Consider the following 25,724-nt stretch of genomic DNA (forward strand, 5'->3'; position numbering starts at 1 on the left):
TCCAGTCCTTGTGTTTGTGACCACTGCACTGTATTATTTAAATATTGCAACTCGTATACATTGTATGACATGTCCATAGCACACCGTATAATATATATATTTGTATATTCACACAACTACTTTATTCTATTCACCAGTCTACGGTTCAGAAAAGAAACAAATCACTTCAAACTACACTGTTGCAAAGACACTGTAATTAAACTAACTCACAAACTCACTGCAGTGAGAGCCACATCAGCACGACATGTCAGCAAAAGAAACCTTTATGCAACGCTGCTTACTCCAGATACTCGTACTCCATGCAAAACCCGAATTCAACATTAACTATTCACCATCTTTTTCTAATGTGAAGGACTCAGATAACACATCTGTAAAAGACATAAAACACCTTACAGAAAGTTTGAAAATAAGTGCAGACTACTATTACCATCAAATCGTACAAATTATTCATCACTGGACGTAAGCAGCATTTAAAGAGAAATATGCAGCAATTATTCATCATTGTGCAACATGAATACCACATGCCAAAAGAACTCACACTTACACTGCTCGACTCAGCTCAGCACTAAGCTCCCAAACAACTCTTCATTTAGTATGACTAATGGCTTTTATAATTCAGCCAACTTTAGCAATATTTGGACCTATGATTAGTGTGTGTGCACATGTATCCCTTAAATTGTTCAGTTCAAGCTAATTATACAAAATCTTTAATCGTACATAATTTTGGATTATGTTCAGCATAAAACTATAATTAATACAAAAACATCAAACATTATTACCCATGGGTATTGAGCGTTTTATTTAGCTTGATCTATCCAAAACTCAACCCATTCCAAACAAATCGCACTCACTACACTGCTGGACTACAGGTCTAATACAGCTGTGAAGGTTGTCAGTACTCTCTAAAAACAAACGTTTAGGCTCAACATTAACTCAACAGGGGGAATGTGACTTAACCTGATAAGGAACACATTGCACATGTCCCACTTCAGTCCTTGTGATTTGGCCACAGAGAGTTAGGCAGAGACTGTAACCTTGGGTCTGATTTACTTTTCATTTTTTTTCATCTTTGGTATTAATTTATTAAGTACATCACTCACAATGAACAGATTCAAGTGTTAGCTGATCAATTTTATCATTGGTCAGGCAAAAATGTCGATCTGCCTGAGCAGAAGAAACAACATGGCACAAAACACAAACTGCCATAAAAGTTCTCTCCGGACTGACAAAATCAAGAATACTGATTGATTTTAACTTTTACAGAAATATGTTTAAATATTTATTTATATACTGAGTCACCGTGACTTTAATGTGTGGTGTGAATTTTGATAACTAAAGGATTGTAAAAAGGAAAAAAAAAAATCTCTCACACACGCTCTCTCCCTCTCTCGTGCGCTCTGTGTTTAGATGAATGTCATCATGGAATTTAAAACACTTTCATTCAGTTTCCAAACATGGAAACACACGGAATTAAAATAAAAATTAAAAGAATGATTTGGAGCTCCGGCGCGCATGCTTCTGACCAGCCGTGTACACAATCTAAATATGGAACTGTATACAATCCGCCTAACACAGTCTCAATCCAGTCTCCTGGTGTCATGCCAGGAGACTGAGGAGCCGGGCTGGACGGAGATCCTCCCCCATAACTTGGAACACAACGCGCACAAGGCTGCTAAAAGAGCAAGCTGACTACAATTGAGCTATTGAGATTATAAGGCTGTATGTGTGAATGACAAACCAAACCATGTTTGGCTTTTAGGCCTACAGAAAACTATTCCTTTTTATCTCTCTGCTCACAAGTCATAAAAGAGAGACCCTTTATTATCACTTAATTTATGGAATATAAATGAAAGGTCCAACTGGACTTTCTCCTCCACATTTGGAGCGTCTGACTCACTCATTTCTCAACAATGGCTTCTGGGGCCTGAAAATGCATACTTTTTTTTTTCCACCTTCAGTCTTCCTTTTTTCCTGGATCACACAATCTGGGAATATGTTTTTATATATTACAGGTCTAGAAGTTCTGATTTACACAGTGGGCAGTCTGGCAGATGTTTAAAATATTTACAATGTTCTTGACTGCTCCCCAATTTTTAAAACATCCATACAGCAGTTATTGATACCAAAGTAGTTATAATACAAACAGTCCCACCCGACTCACACAAAGTCTGTACCAGATTCAAAACATTCAATGTAAAAGCAGAAATATCTCACAAAGTTTTGTGTTACCCATCTCAATCTTTTTTTTTTTCTCCCTTTCACACAGAAGCAGGCCTGCACAGAAAAGAACACACATTCACTCACACTTATCTCCAAAACTAATTTTTGGAGTTTATCACAGACGCATACAAGCACTCACACCCATATTATATTCACACACTGTTACAACTATTTATATTATCACACACACATTTGTTAATACACATTCATACACCGGGCATGCTTCTCTTGACGGGTCCTTTCCCTGAGTGGCGTGACCCGGACCTGGGCCCAGGATTTACACCCCTCTCTATTAAGCCCTGGAATCTTTCACCAGCGGTATTAGGGGTCCCACACCAAAGCAGCCGCCACCATAAGTGCCCGGTATCTGGGGTTTGAGGTCTCATTGCCACTTGCCCCTATTGCAGCCCTGGAATCTTTCACCAGTGGTATTGCTTGACTTTCACGCACACAACACATATACAATTTCATTAAACAACCTTATACACCTTATACATAACCCTTATGCAATCACATATTGGTTCACACTTCTCTTACCTTTTCTCACTCACTCAAGGTTCTTTTGGAGACCAACTTAGTCTTTCTTCCCACCCCGGGGCTTCCCACTCGTGACAACAGATCACTAAGACAGAGCTTTGAAATAACAGGCATCTGCAGTGCCTTTTTCCTACATGGCCTATCTGTTGCCTTAGAGAGTGAGGTCCCATGGGAGAGATTACAGACGTACGGGTCTTAGGCCACTCCCATCTGGGGTGCCAAATGTAGGTCCAAATTTTGCCAATTACCTGAAGACACTTAACATAGAAACAGATACTCACATATTCAATTGGAGAAAGAAAAATAAGACACCAGTTGGTGCACCTGCACGTATCCATTCGGTCAGCCAATGTGTTATTGGATTAACATCATGTCTCACTGACAGCATTTGCACCACTGGGGCACTTGAACTCTCATCCCCTGCCAGAACACCTTGATATAAGAAGATATGACCAGACATTCCATTTGGTCTCTGTAGTTATATCACCAGTGAGACAGTTGCATCAAAACTCACAGTGGGGTTAGCAGACTTCTTTGATAATGACTTGTACATAAACATTTGTGTCTGTCACATTTTATGTGAATGTGGCCATGAGTTCCTTTACAGTTGCCTCTGATTTCTATGTATTTCTCCATGGCTGTTGGATAGACCTTGGCTCTTTTAAAGGGAAATGTGCAGGGGCTTTTCACTTCTTGGCAAATGTGATTATTTATCACGTTTCCAGATGCCATGCTTCAAAATTGTATATTCCATTTTTTTGTGTTTTAGAGAACTTGTTTTTGTATTGAACTGTTTCAGGCATGAATTTAATCCATTTCTGAAATGGAACTTGAAGATCAAAAGTCAGCAATCTTTTGGTCTGGGGGAAAGGGACTTTGGCTCAAAATCAGATAGCCTTAGTACTGCCACTTGTTTCATGATCAATTTAATAAATAAACCCTAAAGCAGTCCACATGTTGTGTCTGTTCAATTTAACAAAAGTATATAGAACCTTTGCAGGTATCTTGTTTTCTAGCTGCTCACTAAGCTCTGTCCAGATGCACTGATTAGGAGTAGCTATGTTGTCATTTTGGACTATGGCCTCTTTTGATGAACAGAGGACTGTGAAAGTGGAATCTATGTCGACTGCTGGTTTCTTGGACATCTGGCATAAGCAAAACATAATTACCCACTGAAATAATCCTGATGCAAAAAAATGTCTTATACGGTATAAACTTGTTTTCATGTATTACTGTATTTGCCAGAATACAAGGAAAATATAATATATTAATAATATATAAGGTGTTGTAATAGATTTAGATCTCAGTATTATGTAGCCTCAGCCATACTGTTATTTCTTGCTTAAGGGTAAAATACAAGCTCATGTATTATGTTATGTGACTATAATTAAACTGTGTTATGATTAAACTACGTAAAGAACCTCAACCTTGACAGCCTGGGGAAACACAACTGTGTCAGGAGAAAAAGAGTGCCAAGAAAAAGAAAGGGCTCAAGCCGTTCCTCAGGTACCCAGCAACGAAGGTGGACTGGAAAACCTTCTGGTTCGGGGGCCGCTAAGAAAGCTGTTCCTGATGTTCTGCTCCTCCAGAGAGACCTGCCAGAATTACAGCTCGACATAGTGGATGTGAAGAGAACTGAAAAGCTGATATTAAAAAATGAACGTTTAGAGAAAGAATGTGATAACATATTAGATGTTGGAATCAAATGAGAGCTGAAGTTGAGAGATTGAAGGAACGTGCTAAATACAGGAGAGCCAAAGGCATAAGGCAACTAAATCACAGATATGGGCAAAGGTACACAGAAGAAATAAAAAGAGCCACTTGTGATTTTAATGAAGAACCCAGACCCTCTGCCTTTACTAAACAAGTAAATTTATTAGAAAAGGCGCTAGGGCACCTAGAGATAAAACTGAAATGAACCAAGTGAAAGCATACATTCTGTTTTTCTGCACACAACTTCAAAGCTAGAGTTCTATACCACAATTTCCTGTCCATTGTGTCTCTCGGTTAAACCCAAATAAGGGCATGCATCCTGTTTCTCTACAGGTAACTTCAAAGCTAGAACACGTAACCGCATCTTGTAACCTTAAAGAAGGCATGGGTCTTTTATGCGCTAGCCTGGAACCTAGTGCACAAAACCACACTCAATAAATGTATAAATATCGAGGAAAGGCAAGTGTTAAGTGGCGATTTCCTCGGGTGAAGACTTGCTCATTTTAATTTCTTCTTAAAAGAAAACCATTATCAGACTCTGCGTAGTCTACAGTTGTTCTTTATTTTTCTTTATATTCTGAGTTAAGATAGTTGTAATCCTTTTGTTCTTTTTAATAAACCGAAGTCCATATAAAGGACGATTTGTATACCTTACTTCAAGAGTGAATTCCTTTGTTACCAACTTCTTCAGAGAAAGAGAAAGGACTTCAAGGGTTCTCGAGCCCAGCGGCACAAAGACTCCACTTCCTGAGAAGGTAAGAGGAAGTAATTCTATAAGCTCTATCAGTTGTATGACAGAGTAGCAGGTAGAAGACTAAAAACTGGATACAGAATTCCCGGGAAAACTAAACAAAGGATATTATGCATTATATTAGGACCAATATGGAAATGTTGACCCCTAGATGCACAATGTATTAAAAAAAACTAACATGGGTACCATGGACAGCTGTAATTAGCATTTCATAGCTACATTAGCCATACTAGTATTAGCAATGAGTTTTCTGATTGAAAACTTGATTTCGAGACTGTTTGGAGTGAATTTGGAGCATGTGTATGTGTGTGTGTGGGGAGGAGGGGGCGTCTGAGTGACCCCAGAATGACCTATAAATATTTTTTTGCAACTTTATACTTGCAACTTTATGCAGGTATAAGGATGTTGTCATTGTAACTGGTGATGAATTTTCCCCAGCATATCCTGTACATCCTGGATGTCTGTTATGGTACCGCCGGCAGATGGCGCTGTGGCGACAACATGCACGAGCAGCTTGAGAATGCGCACGTGCACGTGATTGAAGTGTGCATGGACACTAAAGCTGGGTTAAGTGTCGCCAGCTGTCGCAATCAAGAGACTGTTTACTTAAACCCCTCATGGTCCTGTGCACATCATGCGGCATTAGTGTTGAAGTAACATAACATCACATCCCCTAAAGCAACGTAATGCCAAGCCAAGTAAAGTAAAGAAGTGAAAGGACTAACAGAGAAGACGATGGAATGTATAATGGTGCCAGGTTGTGATGTTGCCATGCTCTGTCTGTTTTCCTGTTACTTAGTTTAAACCCTGTCGTAGTTGAGTATTTGTATCCTGTCGAAGTCAAGAAAGTTTAAGTCCTGTCATAGATAAGAATGTTGATGCCATGCCCAAGATAAGTGTGCTTATCCCAAACTATAGTTAAATGAGATGTTCCTGTTCTAGTTAAATGAGATGTTCCTGTTCTAGTTAGATGTGTTCCTGCCATTGTTAGAGGATTGTTTCCTGTCTTGGTTATAAAGGACAACAGTTTGAGTTAAGTTTCACGCTCTTGCTTGAGTTAGAGTTTTATGTTTAGATCTGGTTTCCTGCCTCCTCGTGTGTTTATTTAAGTGGCACAATAAAGACTGCTCTCCAGCGTTTACTTCCTGTCTTTACGTCCTGTTATGTAACAATGTCATTAATCAAACACTGAAATACTGCAAGTGCTGAAGATAGCCCATAAGGCATGATGGCCAGAGGTGGTGCTAAAGGATTCTTTAGTTGACAAAGGGTAATTGTGGCTAAAGGTTGGTGATTAAAGTTGCAGAGACTTACTGTCCCACTGAGCAATTTACCCATTTATCACATAATGACATTTTCATTTCAGTGTGGGAAATGTACTAAATAAAACACAGCTGGACTGAAATATTTGTTAAAATATTTTTAACTTTACTGCATAGCTAGCTGTCTTTTCAAACAGAAAATCAAATAAAATGTGTATTTCCTGTTGGTTAACCATGTGGTTAACCATGTGATTACACTAGTCAGTGTAGTCTACTCAGGATAACTGTTCATGTCAGTGAGAAAACGATCTCATGCAGACATGAAGCATCAGAGCCAAAGCGTGTCACTGACCCATCAGGAAGCACATCTCTTTTGAATATTAATGAGTTTCCCACTGTCAGCCTACTTAAGAACGTATCACGTGATTTCTCCATTGTACCACCAGATGTCAGAATTTAGCGCAGAGAGAAGATTAATGTATTCATTAATTTATTCCTTTTGTTTTTAAGAACACAATAACCCTCAAATGTTTATTTTCAAATAAAAGATGAATTTGATTGTGTTTGATGAAGTTTGAAGGAGAAATGCAGAGGTGTTCGGTTTTATCTACACAGACATCAGCAGCTGAACTTCATACATTTTATTGATCATATTAAATTCTGCAGTAAAACTCAGTGTGAACTGTAAATTATCTTTATTTATATTTGATTCGGAGTGACAAAGTTCCCCAATCATAATATGTAAAAAAAAAAAAACAAACAAAAAAAAACAACCAACAAAACAAAAAAAACAAAAAACAGACTGTAGGATTAAAATTATTTGTTCATGCAAAAAAAAGTTTTAAAGAATACTTTAAATGAAAATATATATTGAATTTATTTTTTATATGAATTTACAAGAAAAATCAAATATTCATTTTTATTCTCACCACTTATTAGTTGATTAGATTAATGAGGTGAATGTTCATTCAGTCCCAATTACAGGAGAGATGATCAGTGGTGCTGAATTTTTACCTCCTGCATTTGAACAAGGACAGAAGTAAGGATAGAGTTTCTCAGTGAAAGACTGACCAGTGAAAGAGTAGATATGAAAGCTGGACTTCACATCATAAAAGGAGACCAGACCCTTCTCATAATCCACAAACACCCCCACCTTCTCCACCTTCTCTCTCAGTGTGAGGCGGACAGAGGGACCAGCAAATGCCCTATACTCATTCTCATTTCTCAACCCCACAGTCCATAATCCATACTGAGGTCTCAGTATAATCGTCCTCTTCCTGTTAATGGACTCTGTGGCGACTCCGAGATCCCACACAGTTTTCCCTCTGACCTGCACCTCATAATAAAATCTCCCTGAGGAGAAACTCTGCTTTCCCAGAACACAGACACATGGATTAAACCTCTGTGGTGTATCAGGGAGATTCTGTTCTGTGTCTCCATGTGTCACTTGTTTTCCATCAGCAGACAGGATGAGATCAGGATGAGCTGTATCAGGATCCAGAGTCACATCCACTGAGAGAAACACACAGAGTGAGATATGAGTTTGCAGGTAAAAAATATTAAATCATCATCAGTGGATCAGATTCATTAGGATTTACAAGAGGATTTGTAGAAGATTAAAGAATTAAACATTTTTAAATTATCCCTTGAAAAAAAGGGGAAAACATGTACAGTTGATGGTAGGAGCCTGTCAAAGATGAGAAAATAAAATGTTTTCCTTTTGAAACTTTACTTTAGTTATATATTTGTGTTTGTAATTTTTTTCTTCAGGAAAAACATAGAAAGAGTCAAAGAACATGGGAGAAAAACATTTGAGAGTAAATTTTGATGGACAAAATAAATTCACTGAGTCTGTAGTGATAAATATCTGATAACATTATTCTTTCGTTTAACTGCATGATAAAACCTTGCTTTCTCTGCCTATCAAAGGTTAATGATGTTTTCGTGTTATAAAAAAAAGTTCTGGGTTTTAATCTCATGTAGTTAATAATATAGTTTAAATATTTTTTTTTAAACATGCAGTGTCTCTATCACGTCATATGTTCTCTTCCAAACTCCAAGTTTTACCTCAGTCAGTGGTAGAGACACAAATCAAAGTTTTATCAAGCAGTTTAGAAAAAGAATAAAGTTAATCTCTGTCCAAACATACATGTTTCCTGCATGACTTTCTTAGTGAAATGTAAAAAGAAGATCAGTCTTTCTAAAGTAGAAAATGGTTTAAGGGCTTTAGTGCATGGCAGTAAAAGGGAGCTATAGTGAGGAGGATCATGAGAGACACTTTAAGACTTCCTTTTAGCTGGAGAGATCTACAGATGAAAATCAGTCTGATGATGCAGTGGTGTAATGCTGATATGTACATTTTAATATGAGAGGAAATCAGAAACCTCACTGTACCTGCATACTGCTGAATCATCTTCAGTTCTGTGGAAACTAATTACAACAAAATATCACTTTCATTAGATTTAAGATCATTTCAATGAAACACGTTTTAGACTTATAACTGAAAGAAAATGGTAAATATGAACGTTTCTCACCTGTTTCCTTTAAATTGTCATCCAGTGCTTTAGTGAGTTTCTCATTCAGAGTCTTCTGAAGCTGAGACAAAGCTGTCCTCACAGTGTCCCCACTCAGATCAGTGTTAATACTGATCTCAGTCCAGTTCTTGGTGTGTGGAGGGCTGCACACGGAGGAGTAAATCTACAGTAGAGCAGGAGAGAGGAGAAATCCCTCAGCATGGTGAGTGTTGTTCTGTGATGTTCTGCATTGCCAGTGAGCAGAGAGAGGACCACTGACCTGTAGGAGGTGGAGATGCTCCTCAGTGATTGAGAGTTGCTCCAGCTCAGTGTCTCTCCTCTTTAGCACAGTGATTTCCTGCTCCAGCTCTTTAATGAGTTCTTCAGCCTGCCTCTCTGCTGCTTTCTGCTTCTCCTCCATCACCTTGAGCAGCTCAGCCTGACTTCTCTCAATGGAGCGAATCAGAGCAGTGAAGACTTCAACACTGTCTGCTTTCTCTTTCTCTGTGCTTCTCTAAAGGAGGAACACATTTTCACTTCCATCAGATTACACTGAATAGTGAAACAATGTTTAATGCAGTTTGTTAATTTCTATAAAATAAAAAAGCAACTAAAAAGCACTTTGCTGAGCTCTACTGAGTGTTTGATCTCTTGGAGCTTCTTCAGTCGGTCGTGAATCATCTGCTGCACATCTGTCTGTGTTTTCTCCAGCTGTGTCTGAGGACAGAGTAAAAGAAAAATAGTTTTGTTAAAAAAAAGTGATTTGTCTAAATTTATCCACATATATGTGGAGATATAAGTTTTACTATAGTAAATAATTTCCTCATAATGATTTATTAATGTAAATAATTTAGCATTTTACAAGTGAAGCTGAATCAAATCATATAGCTGAACAGTGAAGGTTAAAGAAGTCTCGGAAATTGAATTTAAAACGTTTTAATCTGATCTACTACTGGATAAATTAAAATGTAATATCCATAAGAATAACCAAATCTGATGTTAATCAGTGTTTCTCACCTTCCTCTCTCTGTTTTCCTCCTCTATAGGAACAGTGTTGTGATTCTTGTGGTCTCCTTCAGTGCAGAACTTACACACACACGTCTGATCATCTCTACAGAACAGCTCCAGAGCTCTCTCATGTTTCTGGCAGATGAAATCCTCCAGGTTCTCCACAGGGTTTATTAGTTTGTGTTTCTTATGTTTGGGCATATTATTATGAAACTCTAGATGAGTTTCACACAAACTTGCACAACAATCCAGACAGCATTTCAGGGCCTTCAACTTCTCTCCAGTGCAGGCATCGCAAAGAACCTCTGGTTTGTCAGGACCACTTTTCTTCTTGAAGTGATCTGCAACCCCTCTCAGTGTTGTATTAATCTTCAGTTCAGGTCTCTTGGTGAATTCCTCTTTACATAATGGACAGTGACAATGTTGACTCTTCTCCCAGCGTTGTGTAAGGCAGCTCTTGCAGAAGTTGTGTCCACATGGAGTGGTGACTGGATCAGTGAACACATTCAGACAGACCGAACACTGCAGCTGATCTTCAGACAGGAGACTGCTGGAGTCATGAGAAACTAGGTTTGATAGAACAAAAGGTTACACATTGTTTATAAATAGTGTAGAAATACTGTAATTAGTTTCAACCTTGTCTCTATACAGTAAACTGAATCTGTAGTGAAGGTGTGAAAATCACAGACCAGAATTTCTACACGTTTTCCAGTACTGATATGAAAAATGCTTTTTATTCTAAACGCACTAACTGAAGTGTAGAGGCATTTGTTGAAGTTTCATTTAATGTTTTTGTTAAAACGTTTTGGTAGAATACCTTCATGAATTATACAGTCAAGTGTATTTACAAGTGTACTGTATCTCTTATATAAGACATAAAACACAGAACAATGTGCATTAAAAATAATCACTGACAGGATGGTGTGAAGTCATTTTCATCCCAGAGCTGAATATTTTTATATAAAACTGTACATGCTTGAGTGTTTTATTTCTCTTATACAGTATCACTGCAACGCTCCAACTATAACATATTTTTTAACAAAGTCACACTTTTATCAATCTGTTGTTACTTTAAATGTTGTGGAACATATGCAAAACAATTCAAAACCTTTATGTTCATTTCCAGAATGACAGATTTGAATGTACTCTCAAATGTTTTGACCTTACTGTATAATTAACTTTTTTTTTTAAATAATACTTTGTTCTATGTTCCTGTGGAACTGATTTTGTTTTATATTGATTGTATTTTATTTTTTCACATTTCATTAAGGACTTTTATTTTGGTGTTGTCTCCTCATAGGCAGGATATTGGGTAATTAATATGGGGAGAGTTGTATTGTGGAGAAGAAGAGTGCGGGGACGGAGTGGAGTTGATCCTTTCACTAGTTTTTCACTCTGAGCACAATAAAAAAGTTCAATGTCCTCGATATTTCAAGTCCATCATTATTGAAGAGTTATAATAGAACTCTTGAATGCTCGGTCACCTAAACCCACTGTACTGTTCTCACTAAATCAGGGGTCTCAAACTCCCGGCCTGCGGACCACTTCAGGCCCACCTTCCCCCTCAGTCCGGCCCACGACAGGATGTAAAAAAAATATATATATAATCTGGCCTGCCAAATCTAATGATATTTTATAGCAGTTTCATGCCAATTCAGCCTACCCTTTTGAAATAATTAAAATAAAAACACAATTCTGTTTTTTAAAAATGCATTTCGTTTGTCATGGCAAAGGTCAAAGTTGGCCAAAATGCGAAGGTGCTGAAGAACAAAGATGTTGCTGTCAAAATCAAAACGTAAGGTGGATGATGAACACAGACTGTTTCAAGAAAGATGGACTACCCAGTATTTTTGTGGAGTTTAATAGAAATGCTACCTGCCGGATATTTTATGTCCAGAAAAAAAGAGTGTGTTCAACTATATAGCGCTATCGGCTAACATGGTGGCGGAGCGGATCAGCGAGTTATCAAGTGACATTTATGATCAGTCACGTGATAAAGTTAAAGCTTTCACTGCATACTCTGTGGCACTGGATGAAAGCACAGATAAAACTGACAATGCTCAGCTCGCAATTTCATAAGGGGTATTAATGAGAAGTTCGAAGTGACAGAAGAGTTGCTAAGTTTTTGTCCAATGCACGGCCGCACCACATCCAAAGATATTTTTCAGGAGCTGTGTGACGCGTTTGAGCGTGTTCGTTTACCATGGAGCCAACTGGTAGGCATTACAACCGACGGAGCCCCATCTATGACAGTCAGAAAAAACGGACTGGTTGCGCTGGTACAAAGAAAATTAGAAGAGGAAAAAGCAGGTCCAGGTTCTGCACTGCATTATACACCAACAGGCACTGTGCAGCAAGTGCCTGAAATATGAACATGTCATGTCTGTTGTCCTGAAATGTATTAATTATATCAGATCCAGGGGTTTCCAGTACCACCAGTTCAGTGTGTGTGTGTGTGTGTGTGTGTGTGTGTGTGTGGGGGGGGGGGGGGGGTTCTGTCACGACTTCCCCTTGAAGAGCATGTGAATGCAGGCTGGCGTGCAAGGCGCTTTATTGTTGTTGACATTCATGACATTTGGACACATGCATTTGTTATGTTTTGTTATGTCTCCTCCCTGTTCCGTCATTGGCTATTGTGTCACGTGTGTCCGAATTGCCCTCGGCCGTCAGCCATTAAGAGGCTGATTATGTATGTATATATACCGCGCGCCTCCCAGCACACGGCGCGGAATATTAGAGTGGAATAGATAAGAAATTTAGATTGATATAGTGTAGTAGAGGAGAACCTTAGTATTGATTCCTTTCTACAGTTAGTCATAGTCCGTTTCATGTTAAGATTCGTTTGTTTGGTTCACGCTGGTTTCTCCGCTCCCAGTTCATAGTCATTGTTTATGTTTCATGTTTTGAATCTCGACTTGTTTTCCGTGACCACGACATATTTCCTGCCTTGCCCAGTTTATGCCTGTTTGCCGATCGCCTGACCTCTTGCATTTTGGATTATGTTTTTGGATCACGATTTGGATTAACCTGCCTGTGTCGCTCTTAAATAAAACTGTTTCTACTGCACTTGCATCCATCCTATCTTCCATACGTCACGAGACGTGACAATTTTCACCAGACATCAGTATTAACTCAAGAAATCTGGAAATATAAAGAATTCACAACATTAACGTCCATAAATAAAGTTATGTGTAATAAAGAGGAATGAAACAGGAAAAAAATGTTGAACACACTAGCTGAAATGTATTTAATACTTAGTGGACAAGCCTTTGTTTTGTAATGACAGCTTCAAGACGCTTTCTGTATGAAGAAATTAATCAGTATTCAGGTGTGATTTTGGCCTATTCTTCTAAACATATTGTCTTTAAATTTCATTCAATTGGATTCAAGTCAGGTGATTGACTGGGCCATTCTAACACCTTGATTTTTTTTTCTCTGAATCCAGTTGAGAGTTTCCTTTACTGTATGCTTTGGATCGTTCTCCTGCTGGAAGCTGCACCCATGTCTCATTCTCATCATCCTGGTGGATGGCTGCAAATTCTTCTCAAGTATCTCCCGGTAAAGGGCTCCACTCATCGTTCCTTCAATTATATGAAGTCTGCCAGTACCATGTGATGAAAAACAGCCCCACACCATGATGCTTCCACCTCCAAACTTCACTGTTGGAATAGTGTTTTTAGGATGATGTGCAGTGTCATTTCTTCTCCAAACATGGTGTGTAGTATGACAGCCAAAATGTTAAATTTTGCTCTCGTCTGAGCAGACTACACTCTCCCAGTATTTCATAGGCTTGTCCAAATGAGTTGTAGCAAACTTTAAACGAGCTTCGACATGCCTTTTCTTTAGTAATGGAGACTTGCGGGGTGAGCGTGAGCAGTGGAGTGCATGGAATATTGTTTTCTCTGTGACAATGGCACCTGCTGCCTCCAAGTGTTTCTGGAGCTCTTTCTGAATGGTCCTTGGCTATTGGGCTACTCTTCTGACTATTCTTCTGACTCCCTGGTCAGAAATCTTGCGAGGAGCTCCTATGCGTGGCCGGCTGATGACGGAGTGATTAATGAATGAATTACATCATTCATTAAATGATGCAGCACATCCACCATGCAGCACAAGCGCTTGTGAATTAGTTGTTACTATAGAAACAGTAACTTACATCTATGTAATAATTTAATAAATACAAATACAAATCATATATAAGCTGTATAACTTACATGAACGTTGTTCTTCCATGCTCCTCCTTCTTCCGCCTTTTGTTGGTGATGAAGATTCAGCTATTTACTTCCTCCTGTGTTTTGAATCTTTTCAGTAAGAAATCACATCATTCAGTTCACACATGTAACAGTATGAGGTGATACTGATTAGTCTGTTTGACTCAGCATGCTTGTCTGCAGTGTTAAACATGAGCAATGACACTGGAAGAATTTCACTGATCAATCTCACAGCTCTCAGATCAGTAACTGTATCATTCACAGTTTCTCACTTCCTGATGATTGTAGAAGTGTTTATGTTTCACCCAGTGCTCACCTCTGTACTTCTAACACACACACACACACACACACACACACACACAAACACACAGGTAATTAAGTTCAGCTCACACATTTGGACAAATGTAGTCATTAAGCATAAAGTATAATTGTATTTTAACTTGTATTTAAGTGTTCATGCTGGAATCAGTTCAACACTCCACTTTTGAGCAGTTAATAAAATAAAGGAACCTTTGACTCTGTTTTTCAGCTTTGCTGCCTCGGTTGATCACTGATCATTAAATACACAGTATAAAAAACACAGTTATAATCAGTTTGTATTTCAGAGTCAGTGTTTCAGCAGTGTGTTAGAGACCCTGTCTCTGTCTGATATTGTTTACCTGTGCAGTTTATCCTGATAAATCACACACTGACAAAACCTCTGAACTATAAAACATTCACTGAAGTACATACCTTTATTTTACTTTCCTCTTTTCAGGGAGTGAGAATTGTCTGCTTTTATATTCCAGAGTCAGTTAATAATCCTGCAGTTAATTTCAGAAATTAATGTGAAAATAAGGGTTTCTTCTCGATGTGAGCTAACTGCTTTTCTCTTTCACTTTAGTCACTTCCTTGTTCACTTTGTACTGGTTGATAAAGGGACAGTTCCACATATGATCACAATGCAGTTTGTCTGCACCTCCCTAGCTTCACCTCTGCTCATGTGTATTTATAGTCATTCAAACTGCACATGAAATGTTGTGCCTAGATGTTAATATGCTATATGCCTTGGGTTTATAAGTAGCACATATTTTAGCTAGGTCACATGACTTAAGACTTTAGAAGACATAATATTTAAATAAAAGTATATTTACATCATTGTGAACTACATTTCTTGTGAAATAATCAGTATTTATACATTAATACTAAAAGCATGAGCTTATAAAAAAAGATATTAAATGTCTGTCTCATGAATATTCTGGTGTAAAGTTGAGCCCATTGTTGTCTAAATGACTGCAAGTTTCCCATGTCCTGTGGCTGAAAAACAAACTAAAATCATCACCCCTTCAGCAACCGTGCTTGACAGTTGGTTTGAGGTGTTTGTGGTGATATGCTTTGTTTGGTTTTCCCGAAATATGGAGCTGTACATGATGACCAAACCTCTCCACCATGGTCTCATCGTCCAAAGGATTTTGTGGTTAATTCAGATGCAATTTTGAAAACCTAAATCATGCTTCATTTAATTTTTTAGAGAGAAGGGGCATTTTTCTAGACATCCTTCCCTGAAAGCCATATGAGTTAATTTTTCTGCTTGTGATGTAATGAACATAAACATTTACTGTGTTTATGGCCTGTAGGTCACATCCCAGAGGAAAGAAAAATAAAAATGAGATCTCTTTAACAGCTCAAATGTTTCTCCGAGCCAGAAATTAGGTTATATGAACATCAAATGGAGACTTTAATTCTCCTGCTTCTCAAATTTTTCTCCTGAGAAAAAAAACATTGTCTCCCACATTCGTCTCCTCTTACGTTTCAGAAGAGACCTCAACATCACACACTGTGCAAGTGAAAGGTTTCAATATGCACTCAAACATTTCTTAATTTTACTGTAAATATTCATTAATAATAATATTATGAATAATGAGTAATATTCTAGGATTGTGTCATAAGCCATCATTATTGTCCATTTCAGCAAAAAAAATCTACATGGTGGGTTTTACCTTTACATGTTAAACAAAGGAAAAAGGTTATGTATCCACCATGAAGCACACTGTACACTAGTGTTATATTTGTTAAACAAACCAAATCTTACCTGTGTGTTTCCCCTCTAAAGGTGTGTACGAGCTGAGTTGCTGCACGAAGAACATAATTATTGTACTTTAAACTCTTCTCTAGCTGTAATACAGGAAGAGCCACATTTCTCAGTGCTACAGTTAAACCTGTTCCTCAGTGAAGTCAGTCAAACTAATTCTCTGTTGGTGACGTGTGATGAAGAGTTGAGTTGATAAACACAGACACATTACTAGCATTGCTACTGGTATAAAGTTGGCTTCACGTTGGATGTTCGATATTCGCAGCTATGTGGAAATTAAGGGACCGTCTCTAAAGATACAAACGACATTGTTAAACACATTTCTAACTTCAATAGCATTTGAAGGGAATGACTTACATATAACCAACTGTAAAGTGTTCATGTAGGTGTCAGCTATATCGCACACCTTTTTAGATTTTACAAAATAAACTATTAAATCATATTTAAATATTGCCATGTATTTTATTACTGCATGGGCAAATACACAAAATATACCATTATTTAAAGCTCAATAGCATTTGAAGGGAATGATTGACAGTCATGAAGCCAACTGTAAAGTGTTCATCTAGGTGTCAGGTATTCAATTCAATTCAATTTTATTTGTATAGCACTTTTTACAATACATATTGTCTCAAAGCAACTTTACAGAAACATATAAAACATGGTATACAGATTTTAAGTGTGTGAATTAATCCTAATTGATCAAAACGGTGGCAAGGAAAAACTCCCTAAGATGTAAAGAGGACAAAACCTTGAGAGGAACCAGACTCAGAAGGGAACCCATCCTCATCTGGGTAACACCAGATAGTGTAAAAAAGTTCATTATGGTTTTATATGAAGTCTGTTTGGCCTTAGAAGCAGCCGTAGTCCCCGCAATCTGGAATTGGAGTAGATGAGAGCTCCATACAGGGGTAGGACATCCGAAATGGATCAGGCAGGTCCGGAGAGCAGAAAGGATCAGGATCTCTAGTATCTCCATAAAATCGTGTGCGGCTCGACAGAAGGAGAGAGGGAGAGAAGAGATTGTTAGGACTGTGCTTAGTGTAACAGAAAATCTAGTCATGGTAGGCTTGAGTAAACAAATACGTTTTAAGTCTAGACTTAAACACTGAGACTGTGTCTGAGTCCTGAACACTAATTGGAAGACTATTCCATACCCGTGGGGCTCTATAAGAGAAAGCTCTTCCCCCTGCTGTAGCCTTCACTATTCGAGGTACCATCAAATAGCCTGCATCTTTTGATCTATGTAGGCGTGTCTGATCAACAAAAAGCAAAAGGTCTCTTAGATACTGTGGCACGAGACCATTTAGTGCTTTATAAGTTAATAATAGTATTTTATAATCAGTACAAGATTTCACTGGGAGCCAATGCAGTGTTGATAAGATCAGGGTGATGTGGTCGTATCTTCTGGTTCTAGTTAGGACTCTAGCAGCTACATTCTGGACTAACTGGAGTTTGTTTATGCTCCTACTGGAACATCCAGACAGTAAGGCATTACAGTAATCTAATCTAGAGGTGACGAAAGCATGAACTAATATTTCTGCATCATGTTGTGATAATATATTTCTTATTTTAGCAATATTTCTGAGATGAAAGAAGCCTATCCTAGTAATATTATCAACATGAGTATCAAATGATAGACTGGAGTCAATAATTACAGCAAGGTCTTTTACTGCTGCACATGATGAAATAGAAAGTCCATCCAGAGTTACTATGAGATCAGAAAGACTACTTCTAGCTACAAATGGTCCTAATAGAAGTTCTTCTGTCTTATCAGAATTAATTAAGAGGAAGTTAATAAGCATCCAGTGTCTAATGTCCTTTACACATTCCTCAACTTTATTATGCTGCTGTCTGTCCTCTGGCTTCGTTGAAACATACAGCTGTGTATCATCAGCATGACAGTGGAAGTTAATTCCATGTTTATGAATAATTTGACCTAGAGGTAGCATATATAAAGTAAAAAGCAGTGGGCCTAAAACAGAACCTTGTGGAACACCAAATTTAACCTCGGTATGCGTGGACAAATCGCCATTTACATCTACAAACTGATAACGATCAGTCAAATAAGACCTGAGCGAGGAGAGGGCTGTTCCCTTAATGCCAGCAACATTTTCTAGTCTATCAAGGACAATAGTATGATCAATAGTATCAAAAGCTGCACTAAGATCAAGTAACACAAGCAATGAGACACAACCCTGAGGCCAGTAGCAGGTCATTTACTACTTTAACTAGCGCTGTCTCTGTGCTATGATGAGGTGTAAATCCTGACTGATGCATTTCATGAATGTTATTCCTATGCAAGTACAAACATAGCTGCTGTGCTACAACCTTTTCTAATATCTTGGAGAAAAAGGGGAGATTTGATATAGGTCTATAGCTGGACAGTTGAGAGGGGTCAAGGTCAGGTTTTTTAATCAGGGTTTTAATAACTGCTCATTTAAATGATTTAGGTACATAGCCAGTGCTAAAGGAAGAATTGATTCTATTTAAAAGCGGTTCAATTACTCCAGGACAAATCTGTTTACAGAAACATGTAGGTACAGGATCTAGTAGGCAAGTTGATGATTTCGCTGAAGAGATTAAAAAGCTAGTTCGGTCTCTCTAAGGGGAGTAAAACATTCTAAACATTGTTCTGATATTGCTATATTATCGTCTATAGGGTCAGTTATAAAACCGTCTGGTTTTAATTTAATAACCTGAATTTCACATCTAATATCTTCAACTTTACCAATGAAAAATTTCATGAAATCTTCGCTGCTATGTAATGATTGAGTGCTTCTCTCTGTAGTGGTTTTATTCTTAGTTAATTTTGCTACCGTGTTGAATAGAAATCTCGAATTGTTTTTGTTATCTCCTATTAAGGTGGAGAGATAGACTTTTCTAGCAGCACTAAGAGATTGTCTATAGTTCAGTAGACTCTCCTTCCATGCTGTTTGAAATACCACCAACTTGGTTTGACGCCATTTACATTCTAATTGTCGAGTGGTCTGTTCTAAGGTATACGTTTGATCGTTATACCAGGGCGATAGGTTTTTCTCTTGATTATTTTTCTTTTGAGTGGAGCCACTCTATCTAGCATGTAGCAGAGCGTTGACTCTAAGCATTCTGTCGCTTGATCGAGTTCTGTCAGATCAGACGGTGATCCAAATCTAACTGATGTCTCTGGGAGGTTATTTATGAAGCTCGGTGCAGTAGCTGATGTGAAAGTACGTTTTCTGCAGTAGTGAGGCGAGGTGGAAATATTATGATCAATACGTATTATGAACGAGATAAGATAATGGTCTGAGACAACTTCGGACTGTCAAAAAAATTACAATATTTTCTATATAATGAGTCTTTATTGATCACATATACAATTAAATTATTTTCTTCGCATACCCCAGCATGTCAGAAAGCTGGGGTCAGAGCGCAGGTTCAACCATGATACAGCATCCCTGGAGCAGAGAGGGTTAAGGGCCTTGCTCAATGGCCCAACAGTGGCAGTTTGCAGTGCTGGGGCTTGAATTCCCGACCTTCCGATCAGTAACCCAGAGCCTTAACCGCCAAGCCACCACTGCCCCTACGTTTAATCCGTATGTTAGTATGAGGTCAAGAGTGTGACCACCATTATGAGTAGGTCCGATTACGTTCTGATTAACCCCTACTGAATCTAAGATGGACACATCAGCTGTTCTCAGTGGGTCTTCCAGGTTATCAAAATGAATATTAAAATCACCAACGATTAATGCTTTATCTACAGACACAACCAGGTTTGAGATAAAGTCTGCAAATTCACTAAGGAAATCAGTATGTGGCCCTGGGGGTCTGTAAATAATAATCAGAGGAATTGACTCATTTTTTGTAGCTACATAAGTTATACTGTTATAAAGAATTTCAAAAGATTTAAATTCATAACTAAGTTTTTGTGTGACGCCTAGATTTTGACTAAGTGCGACACCTCCTCTACCAGTTGAACGAGGCAGATGCACATAACTGTATCCAGGAGGACTGGCTTCATTTAATGCTATGTACTCGTTTGGTTTAATCCAAGTTTCCGTTAAACACATTATATTACATTCCTGATCAGTAATGAGTTCGTTAACAATAAGAGCCTTGACTGTCTTTATCTATTTCGATGTGCTAACGATTGTGAACAAAAACTAAACAAACAGATAAAAACAAAATCACAACGCAAGTAGTTTATTTATTTATTTCCCACAAGAATAATGTTTAGAATTAAACATATTTGTTTATGCACAACAAACCCCAGGTATTAAAATAAACCGTAAAGCACTTTAAAAGGGGAATATGTATTTCTAAATCTTACCAGAAAAAAAAAATATTTTCACCATTTAATAGATCATTAAATTTGTGAGGTGAAAATTTATTTAGTCTTAAATACAGGAGAGATGATCAACTGTGCTGAATTTATTTTTGTTTTTTTGTTTTTACCTCCTTTAGTGGTGATGATTTTTTACCTTCTTTTTTACCTCCTTCATTTGAACAAGGACTGAAGTAAGGATAGAGTTTGTCAGTGAAAGACTGACCAGTGAGAGAGCAGATATGAGAGCTGGACTTCACATCATAAAAGGAGACCAGACCCTCCTCATAATCCACAAACACCCCGACCTTCTCCACCTTCTCTCTCAGTGTGAGGGGGACAGAGGGACCAGTACAAGCCGTATACTTATTCTCATTCCTCAGTATCACAGCCAAGAATCCATTCTGAGGGGTCAGATTAAATGTTCCTTTCCTGTTACTGGATGTTACTGGATCCCACGCAGGGTGCCAATATTAATGGAGGACACTGTGTAAAATACACAACCATTTACACAAGCTTAACTTCAAAATTTAAAAGGTGATCCTTTGGCACTTTTTCAAATAAAAGCTATTATGTTCTTTACTTTCTTAATATGTATTAAATTATTTTCAGCAAAAAAAGCAACTTTCATTATAGGGACTAGCCAGTCTGAGCCATAACTTAAAAACTATCACAGTATTCCTATCGTCAATAGGCGTAAAAAGGAGCTATCAGGGGCACAAAGGGAGCTGAAGTTTCCAGAGCATGCTCTGAAGACCGAGTGCCCCACAAGGTGGGGATCGAGGCAAGCCATGATAGAAAGAGTCCTGGAGCAGCAGAAGGCCATTGCTCATGTCTTGTCCACTGACAGAAAGGCCCGACAACTCATCCCCACATGGCAGGAGGCAGGACAGTGACGTCCTGGAGGCCATCAACAATTCCCTCTGCCCTCTGACTGAGTTTACTGATGCGCTTTCCAGTGAAAAATATGTCAGTGTGTCCTTTGTAAAACCAGTCCTCCACCTTTTCAGCTCCTCTATCCTGAAAGTGAAGGATGATGATCCAGACCTAATACGCACCATCAAGACCAAAATCCTGAGCTACCTGGATGAAAAATATAAGGAGCCTCTGACACAATATCTGCTTGACATTGACAGAATTTATTATAAATGAATTAAATGAAGTAGATTCAAATGTGCTACAAAATCAGGTGCTGTAATGTGCTGTAATCTACTTTCTGGATATGCATGTTAAATACATTATATTATTGATCATTAGATTTACTATACTCTTTTCATGGTGATGGGCCCAACTGATCCCCATGTTGAGACTGCTGAGGAGCCACTGAGGGAACCACACCAAGACCCTCACCCCACCACGAACAACAAGCTATAGCCTCTGAGCTACAGTCTTACCTACAATTAGACAACCTTGACAGTGAGGAGGATCCGCTGGACTGGTGGAGGGAACACCAGAGACTCTATCCATGACTCTTGAAACTGGCAAAAAAGTACTTGTGCATTCGGGCCACAAGTTCCCCTTCAGACAGGGTTTTTAGCACGGGGGGAAATGTAGTGACCTGCCTTCGCTCCTCTCTCAAGCCAGAAAATGTTGACAGGCTGGTGTTTCTTGCCAAAAACCTGTAAACACTGTTATTGCCTTTTCTGCACAGGCCTGAATTGCTTTCATTTGGTTGCATATTGTTATATTTGATAGATATTTTCATTTGATTGATGGCATTTTTATTTCTACTTATCCTATATTTTGGGTACAATTTTATTTAGATTTTGCTTCTACGAGATGATGCACTTTAAGGACCCGTCTAATCTGATGCAAAGATTTGTACATTAGCAGGAATGTAGTACAACATGGAGCTGAAAGCAGCGGTCTGTTTATTTAAATGTGAAAGTGCAATAATAATATATTGTCCCTAAAATCAGTGAATAATCGTGATAAATAATCGTGATCTCAATATTGATCAAAATAATCGTGATTATCACATTGGTCATAATCACGCAGTCCTACACTGACCAATCAGGTAGCGCTTCCTTCATGAATATTAATGAGGTTCCATCTGCCATCCTATGTTTAAGAAATTTGTTTTCCGAAAATGTATGGGATCAAGTTCCCATCAAAAGTATTACGATCACAGATCTAAATAATAATATGTATAAAAGTATTAAAAAAATAATAACTCCCCTTTTTGATTGATTGGCTAGAGGAGGAGCTGTAGTGGACCAATGGTGACGCTAAATCCCGCCCTCATTTACATGAAACTCGAACTGCAACATTTGGAAAAGTGGAGAATGTGGAAACAAGAGAGAAGGAAAAACAGCACAAGCGTTCAAAAAAGAAAACATGAGCAGAAAATGTCAGAGAGCACAAAAACACAGTAATATAACCAAGGAAAACGATTTTGTGCGCGATTCAAAAAACTTTGAATTCATGTTTAGTTTTTTGCGATATAATTCTGTATGTTTTTAAAAAAATGTTTGATTCACGCTTATTATTTTTCGATCCGTGACCGCAATACTTTTGACGGGAAATTGATCCCATAAAAATAGACCACACAATTTCACCTTTGTTCCAGCAGATGGCAGAAATTAGTGCAGAGAGAGGATTCATTTATTCACTCATTTCTTTTTTTAAAGAATACAATAACACTGACATGTTTATTTCTAAATAAAAGATGACTGTGATTATGTTTGTGTTTGATGAAGTTTGAAGGAGAAACTCAGTGGTGTTCGGTTTTATCTACACAGACATCAGCAGCTGAACATCATACATTTTATTGATCATATTAAATTCTGCAATAAAACTCAGTGTGAACTGTAAATGATCTTTATTCATATTTGATTTATAGTGACAAAGTTCCACAATCATAATGTGTAAAAACACACTGTAGGATTAAAATAAATTTGTTTATGTGAAAAAAACAAGTATTAAAATAAACTGTACAGAACTTTAAAAGGGAATATGTATTTCTAAAATTTACCAGAAAAAAGTAATATTTATTTTTATTCTCACCATTTAATAGATGATTATATCTGTGAGGTGAAAATTCATTCAGTGTTAAATACAGATGATCAGTGGTGTTGAATTTTTACCTCCTGCATTTGAACAAGGACTGAAGTAAGGATAGAGTTTCTCAGTGAAAGACTGACCAGTGAAAGAGTAGATATGAGAGCTGGACTTCACATCATAAAAGGAGACCAGACCCTCCTCATAATCCACAAACACCCCCACCTTCTCCACCTTCTCTCTCAGTGTGAGGGGGACAGGGGAACCAGCAAGAGCCGTATACTGATTCTCATTCCTCAGCCGCACAGTCCAGAATCCATTCTGAGGTCTCAGTGTAATCTTCCCCTTCCTGTTAATGTTCTCTCTTGCGACTCCTAATGTCCACTTAGTTTTTCCTCTGACCTGCACCTCATAATACAATCTCCCTGAGGAGAAACTCTGCTTTCCCAGAACATTAACACATGAATTAAACCTCTGTGGTGTATCAGGGAGATCCTGTTCTGTGTCTCCATGTGTCACTTGTTTTCCATCAGCAGACAGGATGAGATATGAATGAGCTGTATCAGGATCCAGAGTCACATCCACTGAGAGAAACACACAGAGTGAGATGTGAGTTTGCAGGTAAAAAATATGAAATCATCATCATCAGTGGATCAGATTCATTAGGATTTATAAGAGGATTTGTAGAAGATTAAATAATGAAACATTTTAAATGATCTCTTGTAAAAAGATAAAAACTTGTACAGTTGATGGTAGGAGCCTGTCAAAGATGAGAAATATAAAATGTTTTCCTTTGAAACTTTATTTCATATTTTAGAGTCACAGAACATGAGAGAAACACACACGCACGCACGCACGTGACTTTTGTTTGCCTTGCACAAAAACATTTACATTTGATAGGCAAAGAAATTAAAGTTTAATACTCATGAATTTAAAAAAAAAAAAAAAAGGATAAAGTGAATCTCTGTCCAAACATACATGTTTCCTGCATGACTTTCTTAGTGAAATGTAAGAAGAAGATCAGTCTTTCTAAAGTAGAAAAGGGTTTAAGGGCTTTAGTGCATGGCAGTAATAGGGAGCTATAGTGAGGAGGATCATGAGAGACACTTTAAGACTTCCTTTTAGCTGGAGAGATCTACAGATGAAAATCAGTCTGATGATGCAGTGGTGTAATGCTGATATGTACATTTTAATATGAGAGGAAATCAGAAACCTCACTGTACCTGCATACTGCTGAATCCTCTTCAGTTCTGTGGAAACGAATCACAACAAAACATCACTTTCATTAGATTTAAGATCATTTTAATGCAACACATTTTAGACTTATGCCTAAAAATTGTTAAATATGAAAGTTTCTCACCTGTTTCCTTTAACTTGTCATTGAGTGTTTTAGTGAGTTTCTTATTCAGAGTCTTCTGAAGCTGAGACAGAGCTGTCCTCACAGTGTCCCCACTCAGATCAGTGTTAATACTGATCTCAGTCCAGTTCTTGGTGTGTGGAGGGCTGCACATGGAGGAGTAAATCTACAGTAGAGCAGGAGAGAGGAGAAATCCCTCAGCATGGTGAGTGTTGTTCTGTGATGTTCTGCATTGCCAGTGAGCAGAGAGAGGAACACTGACCTGAAGGAGGTGGAGATGCTCCTCAGTGTGTGAGAGCTGCTCCAGCTCAGTGTCTCTCCTCTTTAGCACAGTGATTTCCTGCTCCAGCTCTTTAATGAGTCCTTCAGCCTGCCTCTCTGCTGCTTTCTGCTTCTCCTCCATCACCTTGAGCAGCTCAGCCTGACTTCTCTCAATGGAGCGAATCAGAGCAGTGAAGACTACAACACTGTCTGCTTTCTCTTTCTCTGTGCTTCTCTAAAGGAGGAACACATTTTCTCTTCCATCAGATAAAACTGAATAGTGAATTAGTGTTTAATGCAGTTAAAAGTCATGGCATGTTCTACACACTTTGCTGACATCTACTGAGTGTTTGATCACTTGGATCTTCTTCAGTCGGTCCTGAATCATCTGCTGCACATCTGTCTGTGTTTTCCCCAGCTGTGTCTGAGGACAAAGTTGAAGACAATATAATATGTAAAGTAATAGATTTCTTTTTGTTTCAAATGCATTCTTAGAAATGATTTGTATTTTTTTTTAAAA

The 25,724-nt window shown here is 38.1% G+C and overlaps 4 protein-coding genes across 7 annotated transcripts in view; all 4 read right to left on the minus strand.

Moving 5' to 3' along the window:
* Positions 1 to 14,300, minus strand: part of LOC128628785 (E3 ubiquitin-protein ligase TRIM39) — a 30,944-nt gene extending 16,644 nt beyond the window's left edge. The window contains exon 1 of the mRNA XM_053681918.1: positions 14,216 to 14,300. Coding sequence (XP_053537893.1) covers positions 14,216 to 14,234 — 19 coding nt within the window. The 5' untranslated portion in view covers positions 14,235 to 14,300. The remainder of the gene's footprint in view (positions 1 to 14,215) is intronic.
* The window catches only part of LOC108267932 (E3 ubiquitin-protein ligase TRIM39), a 110,004-nt gene that overhangs the window by 42,200 nt on the left and 42,080 nt on the right, over positions 1 to 25,724 (minus strand). For 2 of the 4 annotated variants that reach the window (XM_053681921.1, XM_053681922.1), the window contains exon 2: positions 14,216 to 14,302. In XM_053681921.1, the coding sequence (XP_053537896.1) occupies positions 14,216 to 14,234 (19 nt within the window). In that variant the 5' untranslated portion in view covers positions 14,235 to 14,302. Of the gene's footprint in view, positions 1 to 14,215; positions 14,303 to 14,944; positions 16,357 to 25,724 lie in introns of those variants that run through there. The other 2 variants (XM_053681920.1, XM_053681923.1) reach the window with 2 other exon arrangements.
* On the minus strand, positions 7,235 to 16,356 carry LOC108267936 (E3 ubiquitin-protein ligase TRIM39). Its single transcript, XM_053681925.1, has 8 exons — positions 16,284 to 16,356; positions 14,216 to 14,302; positions 10,014 to 10,570; positions 9,618 to 9,713; positions 9,277 to 9,510; positions 9,018 to 9,180; positions 8,878 to 8,913; positions 7,235 to 7,995 (listed from the first exon to the last, which is right to left on the minus strand). The coding sequence occupies exons 2-8, from the start codon at positions 14,232 to 14,234 to the stop codon at positions 7,448 to 7,450; spliced, it is 1,653 nt and encodes a 550-aa protein (XP_053537900.1). The 5' UTR covers positions 14,235 to 14,302; positions 16,284 to 16,356; the 3' UTR covers positions 7,235 to 7,447.
* LOC108267935 (E3 ubiquitin-protein ligase TRIM39) overlaps positions 23,339 to 25,724 on the minus strand; it is a 66,606-nt gene continuing 64,220 nt past the window's right edge. The window contains exons 4-8 of the mRNA XM_053681950.1: positions 25,533 to 25,628; positions 25,206 to 25,439; positions 24,947 to 25,109; positions 24,810 to 24,836; positions 23,339 to 24,170 (exon numbers count right to left, since the gene is read on the minus strand). Of these exons, the coding sequence (XP_053537925.1) occupies positions 23,638 to 24,170; positions 24,810 to 24,836; positions 24,947 to 25,109; positions 25,206 to 25,439; positions 25,533 to 25,628 (1,053 nt within the window). The 3' untranslated portion in view covers positions 23,339 to 23,637. The remainder of the gene's footprint in view (positions 24,171 to 24,809; positions 24,837 to 24,946; positions 25,110 to 25,205; positions 25,440 to 25,532; positions 25,629 to 25,724) is intronic.

Source organism: Ictalurus punctatus, chromosome 7 (assembly GCF_001660625.3).
Source record: "Ictalurus punctatus breed USDA103 chromosome 7, Coco_2.0, whole genome shotgun sequence".
Classification (NCBI taxonomy): Eukaryota; Metazoa; Chordata; class Actinopteri; order Siluriformes; family Ictaluridae; genus Ictalurus; species Ictalurus punctatus.